The 20,317-nt window shown below is 44.3% G+C and overlaps 1 protein-coding gene across 4 annotated transcripts in view; it reads right to left on the minus strand.

The window, feature by feature from the left end:
* The window catches only part of NHSL1 (NHS like 1), a 286,410-nt gene that overhangs the window by 108,273 nt on the left and 157,820 nt on the right, over window positions 1-20,317 (minus strand). The window contains exon 1 of one of the 4 annotated variants that reach the window (XM_040350528.1): window positions 4,528-5,185. The exons of the other annotated variants lie outside the window; for them this stretch is intronic. Within the exon in view, the coding sequence (XP_040206462.1) occupies window positions 4,528-4,543 (16 nt within the window). The 5' untranslated portion in view covers window positions 4,544-5,185. Of the gene's footprint in view, window positions 1-4,527; window positions 5,186-20,317 lie in introns of those variants that run through there. 4 annotated transcript variants of the gene reach the window in all.

Consider the following 20,317-nt stretch of genomic DNA (forward strand, 5'->3'; position numbering starts at 1 on the left):
TGACGGAAAATAACTGATAAAAAGTTGACTATTTTGGAAAATTTTAGGCCACTGCCAGTTTAAAGTAGTTGTAAATCCTCTTATATACCTAGTGAAGTGACTGGCCTCAGGTGATATAGTGAGAATAAACAAATCCTCCATCATAGGTTTTACTTGTTTATCCGCAGTCTTCTCTTCCCTACACCTCTTCAAAAGGGCAGAATCATGTTAAACTTCTCCATCTGTTAGTATCACAGAGGACGGGGCAAAGCACTGCAGTTACACTGTGTGAGAGCTAATTGGAGGAAAGGAACACACACCCCTCCACACAGCAAACAGGAGTGAAGGAAGGATACAGAGGTGTGTTGTGAATAGACAAGCTGTGTGCTGAGCTCATTCCCCGTCACAAATTCATCTCATGTGTTCAGAAAACTTTTTTGAAGTGACTCATGCTGATAACAGAGGAACAAAGCAGTAGAGAGAAACAACACTTAGAGCTATAGAGAGAGATAAGTAAACACTACAGATATATGTTCTTTGTTCAGATTCCATGACTGAGGTTTACAACCACTTTAACTGTCATGTGATTGCTGTTTAAGATACGATCTTTTGTGTGTGCATTCAACTATGTTTGAGAAAGGATGGTTCTACCAATGGTCAGATTTCCGGTAAAACCAACCACAAATGTTGATGTATGGATAGATTACACAGGCGATAAGAAATATGCACAATACCTACACAACATAAAATTCAATAAAATTGTGGGCTGAACAAAATTGAAAAGGACTGCACAGGGGCTCAATAGGCCCACAAATAATAAAATCCACAAAAAGATGAAAGCACTTTGATAATTATCAATGTTATAAAGTTATGATAATAACTGCAACTTTTCAACATTACAGAACAAGTCGACATATATGTGACAAACTTCTATCAGTCTTTATTAACCTTTCAATTCCAATAGAACCCCTGAAATTACTTTCAGGTCTAGGGGAACACCTGCTAAAACAATTCCCCAAGGTCAGCGGGAAAAATGCACCTTACACTGGTGGTTGGTGAGAAAAATGTACCCCCCCCCCCCCCTACAGACAGCTTAAAAATATCATTGTGTCTTGCCGTTGGCTCTTTCCAAGTGGCATCTGCCCAAGAATTACGAAGGTACCATCAAAGATAAGGAAGCAGCACTTAATTCGGAATCCCAATGCGGAGTTGAGGTCTTGGTGTTTAGGCTCAGAGTGTCTTCCACTCACTCACTGAAGTGATAATGGAGATGAACGACCAGAAGCCCGAAGCATCCACATGTGTTAATCTTTATTTGTTATGGGGTAAGTACATGATAAAAAAATCTCACACGTGTCAAACGAGGCCTTTGTTATAGCATTTTGTTCTCTGAAGCGTAACATCCATATATACAACTTTCTACCCACAACATTCAGGTGCAACTAACTAAAACCAATCAATAATGGCCATCAAATGGGAGGTCAATCCACCACTGCTTATAGAACCCCTAGATCCACTGGGTAAGCCCTGGGTGAAAATAGCCAAGCTATATCATGCCCTGGATAAATGAGAATATTTACAGGCATAATTGTAAACTACAATATCCTTAAAACATAAAACATTTTATGGAATATGCAACGGCAAAATTATTTACTAGATAAACTAGATATAATCTTTTTTTGGCAAAGGGTTCAGGGCACACCCTTTCAAAATGCTCTTGTTCTTTTGTATAAACACATCACCTTTTGTCTACAACAATGTTATAAGATATAAGTACTTTTAGTAAAAGTAAATATATATATAGAAATTCTCATGCCTTGTACACACCATCGCTTTTCCTGACGTGCAAAAAGCTGCAGTTTTTTTTTACGTGATTCGTCTCCAGCCTGCCTTGCATATACACGTTCATGCAAAAAAAAGTCCGACCAAAGCGCGGTGACGTACAACACTTACGACGGGACTATAAAGGGGAAGTTCTTTTCAAATAGCGCCACCCTTTGGGCTGTTTTTGCTGATCCTCGTGTGAGTAAAAGTTTGGTGAGAGACAATTTGGCTTTTCAGTCCATTACAACGTGACGAATGTGCTATCTCCATTACGAACGCTAGTTTTACCAGAACAAGCGCTCCCGTCTCATACTTGATTCTGAGCATGCACGTTTTTTTGCCCTCGGAAAAGCATACACACGACCGTTTTTTGCGACGAGAAAAAGACTGAAGGGAAACACGACTAGAAAAAAAAAAGCTGGTTTCAATTTTTTTGCGGGCAATTAGGGAGCATAAACACGACCGGTTTTTACGACCAATATAAAAAATGGCAGTTTTGTGGTCGTGAAAAACGGTTGTGTGTACAGGGCATCAGGGTTGTATATTGGTGCTGTCCTATCTTCCTTTGCTATCTTAGGCACTGACCCAATGGATGCCAACTTTGGACAATCGTGATTCGGACCTTTGAGATAAGTGCAGTACTGATGTTCACTTAAGCTGGCCATAACACTATGAAGCCGCGTACACACGATCAGTCCAAATGATGAGAACGGTCTGATGGACCGTTTTCATCGGTTAACCGATGAAGCTGACTGATGGTCCGTCGCGCCTACACACCATCGGTTAAAAAAACGATTGTATCAGACGTAAAACACAACGACGTGCTGAAAAAAACGAAGTTCAATGCTTCCAAGCATGCGTCGACTTCTGAGTTGGCTTTCTTTCAACTGATGGTTAAATAACCTATGGGGCCCACACACGATCGGTTTTGACCGATGAAAACGGTCCATCAGATCGTTGTCCTCTGTTTAACCGATCGTGGGTTCGAGGCCTTAGAATTTTGTTTGAGGCTTTTCGTTTTCAGACCATTACATCTTCTAATCGCTTGTGGGGTCAAATCAGCACTCGCGTTCGACTGCAGTGATGATATAATTTGGAGGAACAGGAAATTATTTTTTTCTTGATTGTTTACATTTCTAACAGTGGAAGTGGGTTTTGCTTGGAAAAGTCCATTTGTTCCAAAATCGAAGGTTAAATAAGCAAACAAAATTTTGAAGTACTTTCAAGACATTCGTCCAGTCATTAATTAAACCGATAAGAATTTTCAATTGAACGTTTGTGCAGAAATTTACTAGTGAATGGCCGGCTTTAGACTAGAAATAGATGTACAGAATGTCTATTTGTGTGCCTGGATTACAATAGATTATTGCTTAGATCTTTGCTTGGCTTACTTTTCCATATGTTTTTATGGCCAGCTTCATTTTTGTTAGCGAGGAAGCTTTTGTTTCTCCCTATGTCAAGCTCTCCAAGGAATGGGAGCAGCAAGTTACATATACGTTATATATTTAGACCATATGTGAGAAAACTGTTATCACTGAAGTGTAGGGCAAGTATACTACTACCATTTCTGGTTCTCGCTCCAAGGTAGTGAACATATGTATGGCCCCATATTGTTACTTTTCCTAAATATGTCTTGCACATGTTCATTATAGAATAAAGAATAGGTTGGACTTGTGTCCTTTTTCAACCTCACCTACTATGTAACTACGTAAAGAAAATAACCTAATATGATGGAATTAATAGAAGAAATTGAACATATAAACTATTTTGAATAATCACAGAAGGGGGAACATTACAGAAAGACATCATCTGACTCACATATGTCAGAGTATACAACGTGGATGAAGAAATTCTTGCACTGGGAACCGCCATTAGGGGAAAATAAAATATCTTCCAATAACACCAACTACAGTTTTGCTTTATATTTAATTGCAAGTACTAGCATTTCCCTACTGATTTATTATCTGACTGCTAATTCAATCATTTAGATTGCCCTTAAAATTTAAAGCTTTAGCTTTACTCCAAATTATTATGCTGATTTTGGATGGAGATACCGGCAGGATCTGTTTATGAACTTTTGTAGCCAGAGGTGATTGTATGAAGTCACGTTCATCTATCAGTCATGCCCCCCTGTGCCTACACTACTGCCACCACCTATCACAGTTTGGCAACAGGGAAACCACCAGGGAGCCATTGGCAGTTTCATTGTTGAGAAGATCACAAAGTCAATGCACATTGCAGACCATATCACCTCTAGCCAGCATTTATTTTATGATACTGCCACCTCTACCCAACATATATTCTATCATCTTGTGTTGTAGCATCGTACAAAGTGTCATAACCAATATGATGGCACCCTACTAAACAAAGCCGTCGTCTAATTGGCAACTTCTCCGCTGATCTTTGTGTGCTTCATATATACCCATTAACCCTTAAGCAGCAGAAGTGACAGTGACACCAACTGTCACCATAAACTGGTAGCTCATCTGGCAAAGTCATCTTTAAGGTTTCACCAACACCCCTTCTAAAGAAAAAATAAACAGCAGAACTGGCAGAAGATCTACTTCTTAGCAAGAACAATGAGAACAATGTAAGCCTCACTGTAGTCAGCCTCTCCGAAAAGTTGGTCTCATCGCTAGACCTGTTTAGAGTCAACAGAAAGGCAGGAAGAGAAGCTTTTCACATTCTAGTGAACAATATCCAAGAGAAATATAAACAGCTCACCTTTCAGACAAAACATTGTGCGTCCATTCCATAAAATGCCGGGGAAGAGGAGAGCTCTCCAAGTGGATAGCGCTACACTACATACAGCTGTTTCCTAGCCCCCTTCATTCAGCATACACACAAAAACCGTGGCACCACTCCAGCTCGTGCTGTGAAAGGAAGCTGCCATCCAATCCTGTGTTATCCGAGCCAGCCGTTTGGCCTGTAACCCTCTGCTCTCCTCTCCAGCTGACTCCCCTCCATTCCAAAAATAAGGAAAGAAAAAAGGAATGTTGCAGCCTCTCTATGGTTAGAGATAGCAGTGGCCCATGTCCAATTGTACTACTTTATCTGTCAGCATTTTTCACTATTGTGTGCACAGGGCTTTGGGATGTGAAATGGCAGAGGCAGGGCTGCTAAATCGCTCCTAATCCAACTCAACTGTTTGTTGTGAAACACTAACGCTGCGTTTTGTGGATCATGTTATTTTGTTTTCTTGTTCTGGAATGCCTGGCTTGTTTTCCAGTCCCCCCCGGGCACATTTTTTGGCAGGTTGCTTTTGAGTAAGGTTATTGTATGTTTTTTAATTTCACATGAGATCGAAATATCAACAGTAAATATCACAAGTTTTATAATGGGTGGTTCACACCAGCACTGCGTTTAAACACACTGCCCTTGCGATCTTCATGCGAGCGTCATTGTAACATTGAGCCTAGGTTCACACTGCTGCGAATTGAAAATCGCGGTAAAATGCGCGATTTTACCGCGATTTCGCGGCTGCGATTTTGCCGCGATTTTGGCTGCAATTTAATGTAAATCGCGGCCCGAAATCGCAAAAAGTAGTACAGGAACTACTTTTTGAAATCGCAGATGCGGCGTCGCACTGATTAGGACAGTGCCATTGCCGACAATTGCCGCAGATTTGAGATGCGATTTGACATGTCAAATCGCATCTCAAATCGTTTCAAATCGTACCCAGTGTAAACCAGGGCTAAATGCCTCCCATATGCAGAGCGCAAACCCAGTGCATTGTCAGGAACCAAATAGTATGGTACCGCAGTACCATGCGATTTGGTGCGGCGCATTTTTTTAAAGTAGTGCATGCACTGCTGTTTCTATTCAAATGAACGGACTTGAAAATCACACCACATGGGAATGTGTGGGAATTGCACAGGATTTTTTTTTTTGACAGCAATTGCCGGTGATCTGCCGATATGGTTCCCCCCTTGACTGCGCAGGCGCAATCCGAGCCAACGGAAATCACTGAACCTGAGCACCTGTAGCAAGAGGTCCAGGGCGACGTGAAATTTGCTGTAAGCGGCCAGTCCACGGGGCTAGTAAGGAATGAGCCTGGATGCTGCCCGAGGTTCGGAGATTTCCGTGGGCTTCGTCTGCACCTGCGCAGTCAAGCAGGGAACCATATCGATAGGAGAACTAGCTCGACAACACACCGGCAATGGCACTGTCCTAATCACTGTGGCGCCGCATCTGCACCGATTTCAAAAAGTTGTTTCTGTACTACTTTTTGCCCTTTCGGCCTGCGATTTACATTTACAACTGTGCAGAAACCTGCACAGATGTCTCTGTAATCGCGGCCAAAATCAGGACTGACCAGCGGGAGTGAAATCGTGCGAGTTCAGCTAAACTTGCACAGCTTCATTCCCGCAGCCTAGTGTGAACCTGGGCTCATGGAATGAAAATAAATATATTAGTAATGAAAAAAGAAGTTCTGGTAAATGTCAATCAAAAGTTATAACTAAGCCCTAGTTCACACTGCTGCAATTTCTGATGCGTTCCAGAACGCATGGAATTGCATGACAAGAGAAATAACATGAGTATCTATAGAGGCCAATCTGCCAATCTGTTCCGGTTTTAAAAAGGGCCCTGTGCAGGTGTTTGCTGTGTTCACCACTGCTCATCCAAGATCAGAGATAGAGATAGAGATAGAGATAGAGATAGAGATAGAGAGAGAGAGAGAGAGAGAGAGAGAGAGAAAGAGACGTCAACTCGTACTGCAGCTGCTCCTTGAAATCACACTGGAAAATGGATTTAACTTGCACTGCATCAGTGTGAACCTAGCCTAAGGTCGGCCATACAAGGAGCAAATTTCTTTGTTGCAGGAAAGAAATTCTCTTGATTCCCCCATCAAAACAGACGGTGTTGATGCAGGAATCCCTCCTGCTGGGCCATTGCCTTCTCTTGGCGGAAGAAGAAGACAGTGATTATTGCTAGCGGCTTTAGCAGCTATAGCAATGCCCTATTGTTGGTAGGCAAGGGAGGAATGGTGCAGCATTGTTTTTATCAGTGGGAGGAATGGGTGCCCTATCACTGGTGTCAGTGAGAGGAATGCTGTCCCATCATTGGTGTCAGTGGGAGGAATGTGGTCCCATCATTGGTATTAGTGAGAGGAATAGTGCCCCATCGTTGGTATTAGTGGGAGGAATAGTGTCCCATCGTTGGTATTAGTGGGAGGAATAGTGTCCCATCGTTGGTATTAGTGGGAGGAATAGTGTCCCATCGTTGGTATTAGTGGGAGGAATAGTGTCCCATCGTTGGTATTAGTGGGAGGAATAGTGTCCCATCGTTGGTATTAGTGGGAGGAATAGTGTCCCATCATTGGTATTAGTGGGATGAATAGTGTCCCATTGTTGGTATTAGTGGGAGGAATAGTGTCCCATCGTTGGCATTAGTGGGAAGAATAGTGTCCCATCATTGGTGTCAGTGGGAGGAATAGTGTCCCATCATTGGTGTCAGTGGGAGGAATAGTGCCCCATCATCTGGTGTCAGTGGATGGAGTGGTGCCCCAAGGTCCAGATAAACGTGAGCAAAGGATCAGACATTTAGATCCCCCCATATCTGATTTGAACTGTAATTATATCTGATCATATACAGCACATGTGAGATGCTTTTAAAGGAGTTGTAAAGAAAAAAAAATGTTCACCTTAATGCAATCTATGCATTAAGGTGAAAAAACATTGAATGCTGCCGCCCCCCTTATACTTACCTGACCCTTCGAAAGTCCCGCGCGGTCCCGATATCCTCTTCGCCACTCAGCCTGGCTGCTGATTGGCTAGAGCGGATGGATTGAGAGCAGCGCAGCCATTGGCTGGCGCTGCTGTCAATCACATCCAGTGACGCGGCGTGTTGAGGGGCGGGGCCGAGTGATACAGTGAGCGGCTATGGCTGCTCGCTGTATCACGGGAGCGCGCCCGCAATTACTGACCACCATGCAAGCTCTCGCATTACTGAGGTGAGTAATTGCGGGGAGGACAGAGACAGCTGCCGAGGGACCCCAGAAGACGTGGATCGGGAGCCATCCTGTGCAAAACTAACTGCACTGTGGAGGTAAGTATAACATGTTTGTTATTTTAAATGTAAAAAATGTTTTCCTTTACTATCCCTAGAATTATAAGGCTACATGGACACCTGTGGCTACCCAGAGACAACTGGAAGATACATTCTCCTACAAAACCATTTACGGATCAGTGACAGCAATATTCACTACCACTAAGATATATAAAAATAACAGTATTCCCAATGTTCAGAAATATTCTGCATTAGGAAATGTTACATTTTTCTTGGAAAAAATGTTGTTATCCTGCTAAATCCTGTTAAAACTGCTAAAACAGTTACCTTCTATATAGACTAGTGTTTTATACGATGAACTGATGGCGCCATCTGACAAAGAATTGAGTCAGAAGGGCAGAAATGTAACAGTTACAGATCAGTAAATGCTGATATTTGAACAATACAGGACAGCCAGACTGCACAGTTCACTAAATAGAGTTTATCCTCATTATTTGCATTTAAAAGCAATCTGTGAGGAATCTGAAAACACAAAGTTGAACTGAGTAGTTCCCAAAAATAGCCTAGTTACTCAAGAATATAATACAGTTACCCATCCAATCTTTAGGCTGCATTCACACTATAGCGTACTGAATCGCGGCGTTTTGTCCCGCGAATTGCGGCGGCAAATAGCGGCGTTTTGTACCGCTATTCGCGGCGACAAAACGCCGCGATTGTGAATGCAGCCTGTGACCCCCTCTATGGAGATGGTTCACATCTCCTAGCCGAACGCCGAAAGACGCCTGAAAAAAAGGTCCGGGACCTTTTTTCAGGCGGCAGGCGTCCGGCATGGAGATGTGAACCATCTCCATAGAGGGCAATGCTAAAGCATCCCTCTGGCGTGTCGGGGCGGCAGCGGCGTTCACACTACAGGCGTATATACGCCTAGGTGTGAACGGGGCCTTAGGCCAGTCTCTACACCAGGGCTCAAGTCCTGCGGGAACGCGTGGGAATGGAGTCCCTGCACTTTTTTCACAGCAGGAACGCAGTTCCCTTTGCAGGACTAGAGCCGCCGAGAGTAGCCGAGCCGCCCGAGCCAATCCTTTACTAAGCGGCGATGCCCAGCTCGAGTCACTGTCAGGGGCAGGCAAACTTAAAGTTCTTTCTAAATCCCACGATAACTCGCGGCAGACCTCCGCAATGTCTCCTGGGAACAATGACAAAAGCTCCCAGGAGACATTGCGGCATTGAGGAAGTGACGGAATACCCGCACACTCCATATGAATCCATATACATTAAGCGGCCAGTAACATAAAGGATTACTAATTTACAGTGGATCGGAAAAAAAAAAATATGCGGTTTGGTAATTATGCATATGAGCGTATCATTATTTTTTTTGGTGGGGGAGTGGATCTTGGGTGGGAGTTCCCATACTTTTTTCCCCAGGACTTGACCTCTACTCTACACCATACTTTGTACAATATCGTCTAATACAATTACGTGTTAAATCAAAGAAAGATTATACAAATGTAATATGTAAATTGGGGGAATCAGCACATATTTTTATCATTAAAGTGGATGTAAACCCACTCTCATCCTTTCTAAACTACTGCCATAGTGCTGATCTATAAGGATATACATGCCTCCTGCATGTATCCTTACCTGTCAAATGTTTTCCCTCTGTCTGTTATAAGAACTGAAAAACTGCAGATTATGTGGATGGATCTGTTGTCTGGAGCTCTGTGGGTGGAGTCGTGATGTCAGTAGACCCTCCTCTACACGCCCCTTGTCAACATGCATTTTTTCCTATGTTTTCCTTGCACTAAATTCTGCTATGATCACTAACATCCAGTCAAAATCCAGAAAAGTAACTACATGACTGCAGAAAAGGAGTGGGGGTGGGAATTAAAAAATAATGACTGTCTCCGGGCTAGTGCATGAGATATGTAAATAACCTGTCACTCACAGCAAGGGGCGGAACGGACTAAGGTTTTTCTCTGTAAGTCCGTTTTATTTCACTGAACAATAAAAGAGGATTACTCAGAGCTGGATTAACTCTGTGTGGCAAGACTGGGCACAGATGATATGAAATCTTATACTCTACATTGTGACATCAAAAATTTCAAGCCAAATAAAAAGGGCAAAAGCAAATATCAGTTTAAAGAGGAGTTCCACCCAAATTTGAACTTTCGGTTATCCCACTCCTCACCCCCTTACATGCCACATTTGGCATGTAATTTGTTTGGGGGGGGAGTGGGGGCTTCAGGAAGAGTGGGACTTCCTGTCCCACTTCCTCCTTCCTGTAGGCGACTAAGCCTAATCGCCTACAGGAAGGGGCTGCTGTAGGCGATCGCCTAGGACACGTCACAGGTCCTAGGCGATCTCCTGGCCAATTACACGGCGCAGCGCCGCGCCGCTCGCGCATGCGCAGTGGGTGCCCGGCCGTGAAGCCGAAAGCTGTCACGGCCGGGTGCCCACACTGAGAATGAAGACGCCGGTCGTGGAGGGGGGGAGAGGAGCGGAGCCCCGGCCGGCGCGTCGCTGGAGAGCTGGAGCAGGTAAGTGTCTGTTTATTAAAAGCCAGCAGCTACACTTTTTGTAGCTGCTGACTTTTAATAAACATACAAATTGGCTGGAACTCCCCTTTAAGCTTTAAAGGGTGAATTCACCTTTACAGAAAATCTGTAAGGTGAACTTACACTGGAATCTCTGCTGTCAAAATACAATGATCAGCGACTGAAGCCCATTAACTGCAGCCACTTATCAACAAACTTTTCCTAGCACTCCCATCAACAGACGTTGATCATTAGATCAACTTCCATTATCCGGGAACAGTCACACATGGACCGAAAATTCAGCCGGTCTCTGCTGAACTGGCTGAATTTCGATCTATCTATGGCCAGCTTCACCCTTCATCTTTCCAACCAAATCTACCATATACCAGAATGTTGTCTTTTTAAGAGGTGAATATCCAAAGCAATCTCCATACATTATTTAGCGTTCATATTTTAAAGTCTGTAAGTTAAAGTATCTACTTCTGATTTGGAGATGTCAAAAGAACAATGGTCAATCACGAACGCATTAAATCGTTAACATTGCGCAAGTCTTGGCACAGGAGACAATTTGTTCCCAGTGACAAGCTACAGCTATTTGAGTGTAGGCCAAATGCTAGTTAGAAATGTGATCCCCAATATAATGACTTCAGTGCTTTGGTCATTATACATTTAGCTGAACACCTGCTGCACACTTGCCCAAAAATGAGAAATCTCTGCCCCCACTTACTACAGCAGATATATTACAAGAAGCATCCAATGTGTTTGCCTTGTGTCAACACAGCATACGCATCGTAGCTCTTCCGACAAATGTATCTATCACAATACAGAGTTTGCTGCTACCCTCTCCCGGGCTGTTGTTATTATTATTATTATACGCCATTAGCACTTATGGGCCAGTAACAAGGACAACAGGATAAAGGGATGGCAGCACCAAACCTCAACATTCACATACTGTGATAATCATGTTCATATATTGCTTCCCTCTTCTGGCCATTTATTGTAATTTTTTAGCTAAATTAAGCAAAGTATTATTATTATTACACAGGATTTATATAGTGCCAACAGTTTGTGCAAAGCTTTACAGTTATGCCGCGTACACACGATCATTTTTCAGCATGAAAAAAAACTTTGTTTTTCAGCATGTCTAAAAAATGACGTTTTCTCAACTTTATCATTAAAACGATGTTGCCTACACACCATCGTTTTTAAAAAATGATCTAGCAAAGTGCGGTGACGTACAACACGTACGACGGCACTTTAAAGGGGAAGTTCCATTCGCCTTTGGGCTGCTTTAGCTGATTCCGTGTTAGTAAAAGATTCGCGCTTTTTTGTCTGTTAGGCCTCGTACACGCGACCGAGGAACTCGTCAGAAAAGACACATCGTTTTCCTCGACGAGTTCCTGGTTAGGCTTGTCGAGAAACTGCGTACACACTGTCAAGACCAAATCTCCTCGTTCTCAAACGCGGTGACGTACAACACGTACGACGGCACTATAAAGGGGAAGTTCGATTCCACTGGCACAACCCTTGGGGCTGCTTTTGCTAATCTCATGTTACTGTGTTAAGTAAAAGTTTGGTGAGAGACGTTTTGCACTTTTCAGTCTGTTACAGCGTGACAAATGTGCTATCTCCATTACAAACGCGACTTTTACCGAAAGTGCGCTCCCGTCTCATACTTTATTCTGAGCATGCGCAGGTTTCTAAGCATACACACAAACGTGTTTCTCATTGAAAACCAGCCCGACGAGGAACACAACGAGGAAATTGAGACTCCCGTCAAGGAAAAAGAGAACTTGTTCTCTTTTTTCCTCGTCAAGTTCCTCAACAGTTTTCTTGATAAAAAACATACACACGACCGTTTTCCTCGGCAAAAAAGCTCTGCCACCAAGTTTCTTGATGGATTCTGTCGAGGAAAACGGTCGTGTGTACACGCAGTAACATGAGTTTAGCAAAAGCAGCCCCAAGGGTTGTGCCAGTGGAATCGAACTTCCCCTGCCGTCGTATGTGTTGTACGTCACCGCGTTTGAGAACGAGGAGATTTGGCCTTAACAGTGTGTACGCAAAGAAAGCTTGTCAAGTTTCTCGACAAGCCTAACAAGGAACTCGTCGAGGAAAATGATGTGTCTTTTCCGACGAGTTCCTTGGTCGTGTGTACAAGGCCTTACAGCGTGATGAATGTGCTTACTCCATTATGAATGGTAGTTTTACCAGAACGAGCGCTCCCGTCTCATAACTTGCTTCTGAGCTTTTTGTCGTTTTAGCCCACACACGATCATTTTTTACAACCCCGAAAAACGACATAGTTTAAAACGACGTTAAAAAATGCAGCATGATGTTTTTAGTTTTTCAGAACCTGAAAAATGATGTGAAGCCCACACACGATCATTTAAAATTACGTTTTTGAAAAACAACGTTTTTTTCATGCTGAAAAATGATCGTGTGTATGCAGCATAACAATACAATTCATTACAGCAAGAATCAGAGGGTACTGCTCGTTAGAGCTTACAATCTAGAAACTATAGAAGGACGTCTGTGTGTAGCATATTAAGAGGACTCGTAAGACTTCCTATATTTTAATTCTGTTGGTATAATAAAACTTACCCCTGCAGAGAAGACATTTTGTACTCACCTCTCCTGCTGCCCATGTCAACATTCTCTGCAGTAGTGTAGAGAAACTGCCAGCTGAGGGGGTCCTTCAGAATCGGACCCCTCCAAAAGTGTTGGGATCATGATCCCATGCTGAGAACTGTAGTTTGATCCATCAGCCCCTACATCCCTACTGTGTCCTGTACTGACATATGGGCCGACAGGAGGAACTAAACTACAGCATAAGTCTGCAGATTCTCTGGTTTCAGTTTTTTACTGCAGAAAACAGTGGAACGGGCATCAGAGGAGTAAAGTATAATATGTCTTCTTTTAGGAGTATTGTTATTGTAAAGTTTTATTTAGGCAACCGTCACCTATATGAAATCATAAAGTAATTGCATGCTATAAAAGAGCGAGCCTGCGTAAAAGGCATCATTCTAATGTGTCTAGGGTACTTTGATATCTAAATACAGCCTGTTCCTATGAACAGGCTCAACTGGTATTGGCAGAGGTAAACCATGCCAGAAACAGGGACACTCCGGAACAGTCCAAGCAGGTTTGTCCTATTATTAAGCAAGGTAGTAAACAAATACACTTTCAATGCAGGAGAGATTTGTCCATAGCAGGGGCGTTGCTAGGTCTGCAAAAGATCTGGGGGCTAGAGCCCATAGCCACGGTCAGCAACCTTTTTGTAGGCCGATGGTAAGCAATGGCTGGTGTTTGCGCTTCAATCATCACGGCACCATGGCTGATATGGTGTCAGGGTGATTGAAGCACATTATTACATTGGCTTGATATGGTCTGACCTGCGTGCTCAGATAAGGGTCTGGTATGGATCCTGGGGGAACCCCCACGCCATTTTTTTTGTATGGGCTTCCCTTAAGATCCATACTAGACCGAAGGGTCTGGTATCATCCTGGGGGGGAACCTCGCACAATTTTTCGCGGGGTTCCCCCTCAAGATTCTCTGTAAAACGAGTCGTCCCGCAAGTCGGATCATCTTGATCCGACTTATGGTGCGACCTCTATTCAAATAAATGGGCTCCCATAGGGAACCATTGATTTTGAATAGAAAAAGAAAAAGCGTCTGAAAGCTAGCGTGGTGAAACGTGCATTGAATTCAATGCAAAACGCGTTAAAAAACGTGTTAAAACTCCTGGCGTCTGTACTAGCTTTACAGCGCGTTTTTTAAAACGTCCGTGGGCATGTAGCCTAAGGATTATTCCAAAGCATACAGCATGAAAGGCACCTTCTAGGAATTATTATCGTAAATAAAATTAAAATAACACTTTTCTTTAAATAAGTTTACAGCTCCTTCCACCTGCAGCAGCTATTATAAGTAAAAGTAGAGCTGCCTGTTGCAGCTATTTTGCATCATTTGTTTTTTTTATAGCAGCATGAAAAGTGAGACTCAACATGACAAATGGATTGACAAAACTCCAAAGAGGGCTCTGACCCCAGGCCACATGTTCCTGGACACCAAGCCACCTGTTCAGCTTCACTGCAGCTGACATGACTCTCCTAGAACAAGCTTGGAGCCCAGCAATCACAGTATGCATGCATGTACATTAGGAGCCCATTCACATCTATATTACCATGCCCAAAAAAAAGAGAGAATTGGTCATTCATAGAGTGAATTTCATCAGATTCCCAAAGAACCAGATACAATTTGAGCTGTGTGTGGTTCCATTGACACCCCTTACCTGATGTCACCTTTTGCCATTTTTGCCACCAATATCTCTCAGCACTTTTGGTGCAGAAGCTCCTTAAAGTTACGTAAAAATGAACAAATATATTAAAGAGACACTAAATGATATCCTTATGCCCTGTACACACGATCAGAAGTTCCAATGGAATTTTCAGTCGGAATTCTGTTCAAGCTGTCTTGCATACACACTGTCAGACCAAATTCCGACCGTCCAAAACGCGGTGACGTAAAACACTACGACGAGGCGAGAAAAATTAAGTTCAATGCTTCTGAGAATGCATCGACTTGATTCTGAGCATGCATTGTTTTTTCTCCGCCGGAGTTCCACACAGACGATTGGATTGTGCGATAGGATTTTTTTCCATCGAAAAAAAAATAAAACATGTTCTATTTCTAAACTCTGACGGAAAAAAAGTCCGATGGGGCCCACACGGTCGGAATATCTGATGAAAAACCTCCGTCTGACTTTTTTCATCGGAAATTCCGATCGTGTGTACAAGGCATTACGCTCCAAAAATAATCTATATACATAAACTACGTAATCTATTTACTATGAAAACTGTTTTTTAACTGTGCTTTTCTGCCACCTTGTAATGTTCTCTGTGAGCCTGCAAACCTCTCCTTTACCCCCTCAGAGCCGGTTCACACTCCCGCGGCACGACTCCCGCGGCACGACTTCCTGAGGACGACTTCAGAGGCGACCAGCAAAACGACTTCTGTATAGAAGTCAATGCAGGTCGCTCTGAGCCCCCCACAAAGTCGTGCAGGAACCGACTTGCGTCGCTCCTATTAGAACGGTTCCATTGCATTGAATGGGACGCGACTCGTCAGGCGGCTGACCCGCCTGACGAGTCGCCCCAGTGTGAACCGGCTCTTACTTCGAGGAGTTGTAGTTATGTGCACTGCTCTTGGCACACTACAAATCCCATAAGCCAGAGTCTATAGTCCTTCTCCAGAGCAAACAATAGAGGGTGGCTACGTTCCTACATGCATAGCCACCCTAAAAAAAAGGAGGAATTTGGAGACTTGGGGGAGGCTGAGAGCAATAAAAGGTTCTTTTTTGAGTTAGGAATACATACTTGAATAACATTATTTATTTAAAACCATAGTTTACTGTCATAATAACTTGGAAACAATTTGTAAAGTTAATTGCCAAGTTCTGAGCTTTCCCAACGTTGTACACAAAGAATGAACACAAAAAAAAATTCTTAACAAATGAGGAACACAGAAACACAAACAAGGCTACAAATGTAATAAAACATTCCAATGGATGAATAAGGACGCTGGAATAAAGTGCATCCAAGGGCTAAGATTTCAGACATTTCCTGCTGACTGTGCGTTCATGCTTCACCTATTACATGGCCATAGGGTCCAGACAAAGGAAGGGCTCTAGAAGCCGCCCAGACAGAAGAGAGACTTGCTGAAACCTTTTTCAAGTAAAAAAAATACTTTGCCAAAACACACACTGAATATGGATTAAAATTCTACCATTTTTATTTAATGTATATACCATGAAGGTTCACTTTACGGTAGGAATAAGCTAAGAGTAAAAATGTCAGCAGTGAGACCAATACTTTCCCAGTAACTATAAGGCCGAGTACTCACGAGCAGACATGTCCGATGAAACCGGTCCGCGGACCGTTTTCATCGGACATGTCTGCCCAGGGACTTCTGTTCGATGGCCGTACACACCATCGAACAGAACTCCGCGCGTAAACAATACGCGGGGCGTGTCTGCGGTGTCGCCGCGTCGATGACGCGGTGTCGCCGCGACAATGACGCGGCGACGTGGGCGGGCCTGCCTTTTAAATGCTTCCACGCATGCGTCGAAGTCATTCGACGCATGCGAGGGATGGCGGGCGGCCGGACATGTACGGTAGGTCTGTACAGACAACCGTACATGTCGGGGGGACAGGTTTCCAGCGGACTGTTTTAAAGCAAGTCCAGGAAACAGTTGTCCGCTGGAAACCTGTCCGATCCGCCCGAAAATGGTCCTCTCGTGCCTACACACGGCCAAACATGTCTGCTGAAACTGGTCCGCGGACTAGTTTCAGCAGACATGTTTGGTCGTGAGTACAGGGCCTAAGGCTGAAACAATGCATAAGTGTAAGTTCAACCCTTTATACATTTATTAGACTATAATATCAAACTCCATAGGACTCCAAGCATTCAGGTATATTCCCTAGGCCAGGGGTAGGCAACCTTTCAGAGGGGCAACCTTTCAGAGGTTGAGATCTACCTGGACAACATGGGGAAATCAAAGGTCCCTGGAAAGGAGTGGGGTGGGGGGTTTGGGGATGGTAATGGTTCTAGGTGACGTCCTTAAAAAAAAAATATATATATATAAAGCTCCCAATAAAAAAGAGGGTATAATTGATATTTATCTACTGAAGCTGCAGAGTGCAAAATCAGGCACACTTCTGCATTGCAGCCAATCAGCTTCCATGTTTTATTGGCAAAGCCTAAAGCAGAGTTCCACCCAAAAATGGAACTTCCGCTTTTCCGGTTCCTCCCCTCCTCTGGTGTCACATTTGACACCCTTCAGGGGGAGGGGGATTTGCTCCGGCGATAGATCGTTACAGATTCCGCTGCGATCTACACCATGTCAGGGCCCTACTCCGTCCTCCCTGCTGTCTTCTGGGAGACACACAGGTCCCAAAAGACAGCAGGGACCAGTGAGGACATGCAGCGCAACTCGCGCATGTGCAGTAGGGAACCAGGCTGTGAAGCCGTGAGGCTTCCCTTCCTGATTCCCTTACTGAAGATGCCCGTGCCTGCACTCGGGAGCCGAGGGACAGATCGGCTTCGGGTGAGGACATTGTGGGCGCCCTGGACAGGTAAGTGTCCTAATATAAAAAGTCAGCAGCTGCAGTATGTGTGGCTGCTGACTTTTTTTTATCTTTTTTCAGTGGAACTCTGCTTTAAATGAACAAGCTAAGGTTAGAAGCTGATTGGCTACCATGAACAGCTGCACCAGTTTCTGAGTTCTCTGGTTTTAGTATACCTACCTCATAGTGTGTCACAGTTGTGTCCTCTGCCCCTCTTCATAATCACACCTCCACAATAGTGTCTTCTCCCCCCCAACATATAGCAGTGCTCCCTGCCCACCTTCACAATACCCCCCGCATTAGTGTCCCCTTTTCCTCTGCCCCCTCCCCCATAGCAGTGTCCTCTGCCCCTTTCACAACACCCTCTCACTGTAGTTTCCTGTACCCCCCTCCCCCTCTCATAGTAGTGTCCTCTGCCCCCCACAAAGTGGCCATTCCCCCCTAAAAGCGGTGTCCTCTGTCTTCCCATCTCCCAAAGCAGTGTCCTGGCCCTTTCTCATGTCAACCCCCCCCCCCCCCCGGAATGTAGTGTGCTCTGTCCCAAAAGTGTCTCTTCTGTCCCCTTCACCCCCCCCCCCCCCACATACACACACACGAACACACAGCACTATGTAGGTAGCACTTCCTACCTGACATCATGTGTACATCAAAGCGAAGTTCAGAAGACAGCATAGTGCTGGGTGGAAGGTGGGAGCGGGAGCTGCCAGAGAAAACTTTTTATAATACCAAGCTGGTGATTGGTTGCTAGGACTGCCTATCAACCAATCACTGAAGTAGCTCCTGCCCTCGCCCTTCATCCAGCACTTTGCTGCCTCATGCTCTCCGCTCTGAAGTGAACATGAGAGCAGCAAAGGCTGGGGGGAGGCAGAACCATGTTCACAATCTACCTGTCGGCTCCCCACAATCAACCAGTAGATCGATGGCTTGCCGACCCCCACCCTAGGCTAAACATACTGAACTGAGAGTTACATGTTCAAATTCTGGAGGCTTATGCACGCAAGTACTGACATTTTCCCAGGATCTTGCTGGGAGAAAGATCCTGCAGAAAATGGTCCATAGTACAATTTAACTCATCAGTCAGCTTGCATAAAAAGGCCTGGGGACAGCTGAGACTAAAAATGAGATCTGATTACCAGGTAAGATATGGACCTAGGAGTGGAGGCTTTATCCCACCAAAGCTCTACCAATCCTCCGGGCTCCAGAACTCATTAAGATTCTGAGAAACCAAAAAAGTTTGTGTTCATAAACCATGGAGCCCCCCACCATGTTAACTCCCGCTCCCACCTACTCATACATGTGTATGGCCTTTTATGTTACCATCTCCCCCTGGTCCTGAATGAGTCATTTATTAGGCAGCAGTGGTAGTGCAGGCGTAGACGGACCTTGGCATTCAGTAATTTTAAATGATGAAAGGCTGAGGTCATTCTGTGCCCTAACCGCTGCCGTTGCCTACACATAGTTTATGTTTATGTTCTCCTCTTCACCTCGAATTAGTCATTAAGTAGACAGTGTCAGCAGCATATATGACCATGTCCATTTACGCATTACGCATGGAAGAGTTGGACAAATGTTTATATGTGCACCATGTAAAATACAGTCAAAATCAGACCATGAATAAAACATTTGCTACGTAGGTTTTACACAGCTCAACACTATATGGGAATACAGACCAAAACGCAGCTTTTTTAATTCAGCCATACAGTTGTATGGCTGAACTCGATTTGGATTTACATAAATAAGGTGCAGGAACCTTTTTTTCCCCCACACTGGAATCAGATGAATCACGTGAACACCCATGCGATCCGATTCCTGTCAGAATTCACAGTCTGCACTGCGAACTGCAATTTGATCTAGGGGTGTCATTGACTTTGTATTGACACCCGCAGTGGTTCGCAGGGGGCAGTGTGAACTGCCTGCGAGGTAGATGCAATGTGGGAACCGGCACTGGATCCGCGCTGGTTCCCGCATCGCAATAGTGTGAACCCAGGCTCAAGCGGTGGTAGGATTGCCACTTGAAATTAGTTGAAGATGATAATACAAGCCCATATTCACCTTTCAGTTACAGCACCCTTGCCATTATGAAACAGCTTATGTGCAAAGTAAATCTTCCTAAGGCTGCCCATAGAAGACTATTTTTTGTGACCAGTAAGTGGGCTGATCAAAAAAAAAACAAAAACAAATGGGTTACTCCACCCACACAATCAATGAGGATGGAGGAATCCTCCCCACCATGTCTTTGTTTTGTGACTGTGGGACTTCTCTGCTGTGAGAATTTACTGATCAGTGGCTTACAGGCCACTTTTACCTACAGGTAAGACTAGATTAAGGCTTACCTGTAGGTGCAAGAAATATCCCCTAAACCTACACGGTTTAGGAGATATTTTTGAAAGACATGTACTGATGTTTACGGCGCATGCGCCATAGACAACAGCGCGCAGGCGCACTGAGCGTGCCGTTACTAACGGGGGACGCCCCCCCGCCAGAACACTGCGGTCAGCGCTCCCAGCCATTGGTTGAAAGCGCTGATCAGAAGTCATCAGCTGCTGGTTTTCCAGCATGCTCATCCGACAGAAGTCAGCCAAACGGCCGGCTTCGGTTGGACTGGCTGCCATACGCACAGACCCAATGTCAGCCGGTTTTTATTGAACCGGCTGATGTCACCTGGCATTCTGCCTGTGTGTATGGGGCTTAATGATCTCACTTTTGTATTGTCTGTACTCAGTTGTATCAGGTGATGAGAACGGAATTATTCTGCAAAAGAAACACATTCACATTTATCTTGTTCTGCAGCAGTAAAACAATTAAAGATGAGCAAAGAGCGCACTGTGTAAACAAAGGTCTGGGTGTTTA

This window comes from Rana temporaria, chromosome 4, assembly GCF_905171775.1.
Source record: "Rana temporaria chromosome 4, aRanTem1.1, whole genome shotgun sequence".
NCBI lineage: Eukaryota > Metazoa > Chordata > Amphibia > Anura > Ranidae > Rana > Rana temporaria.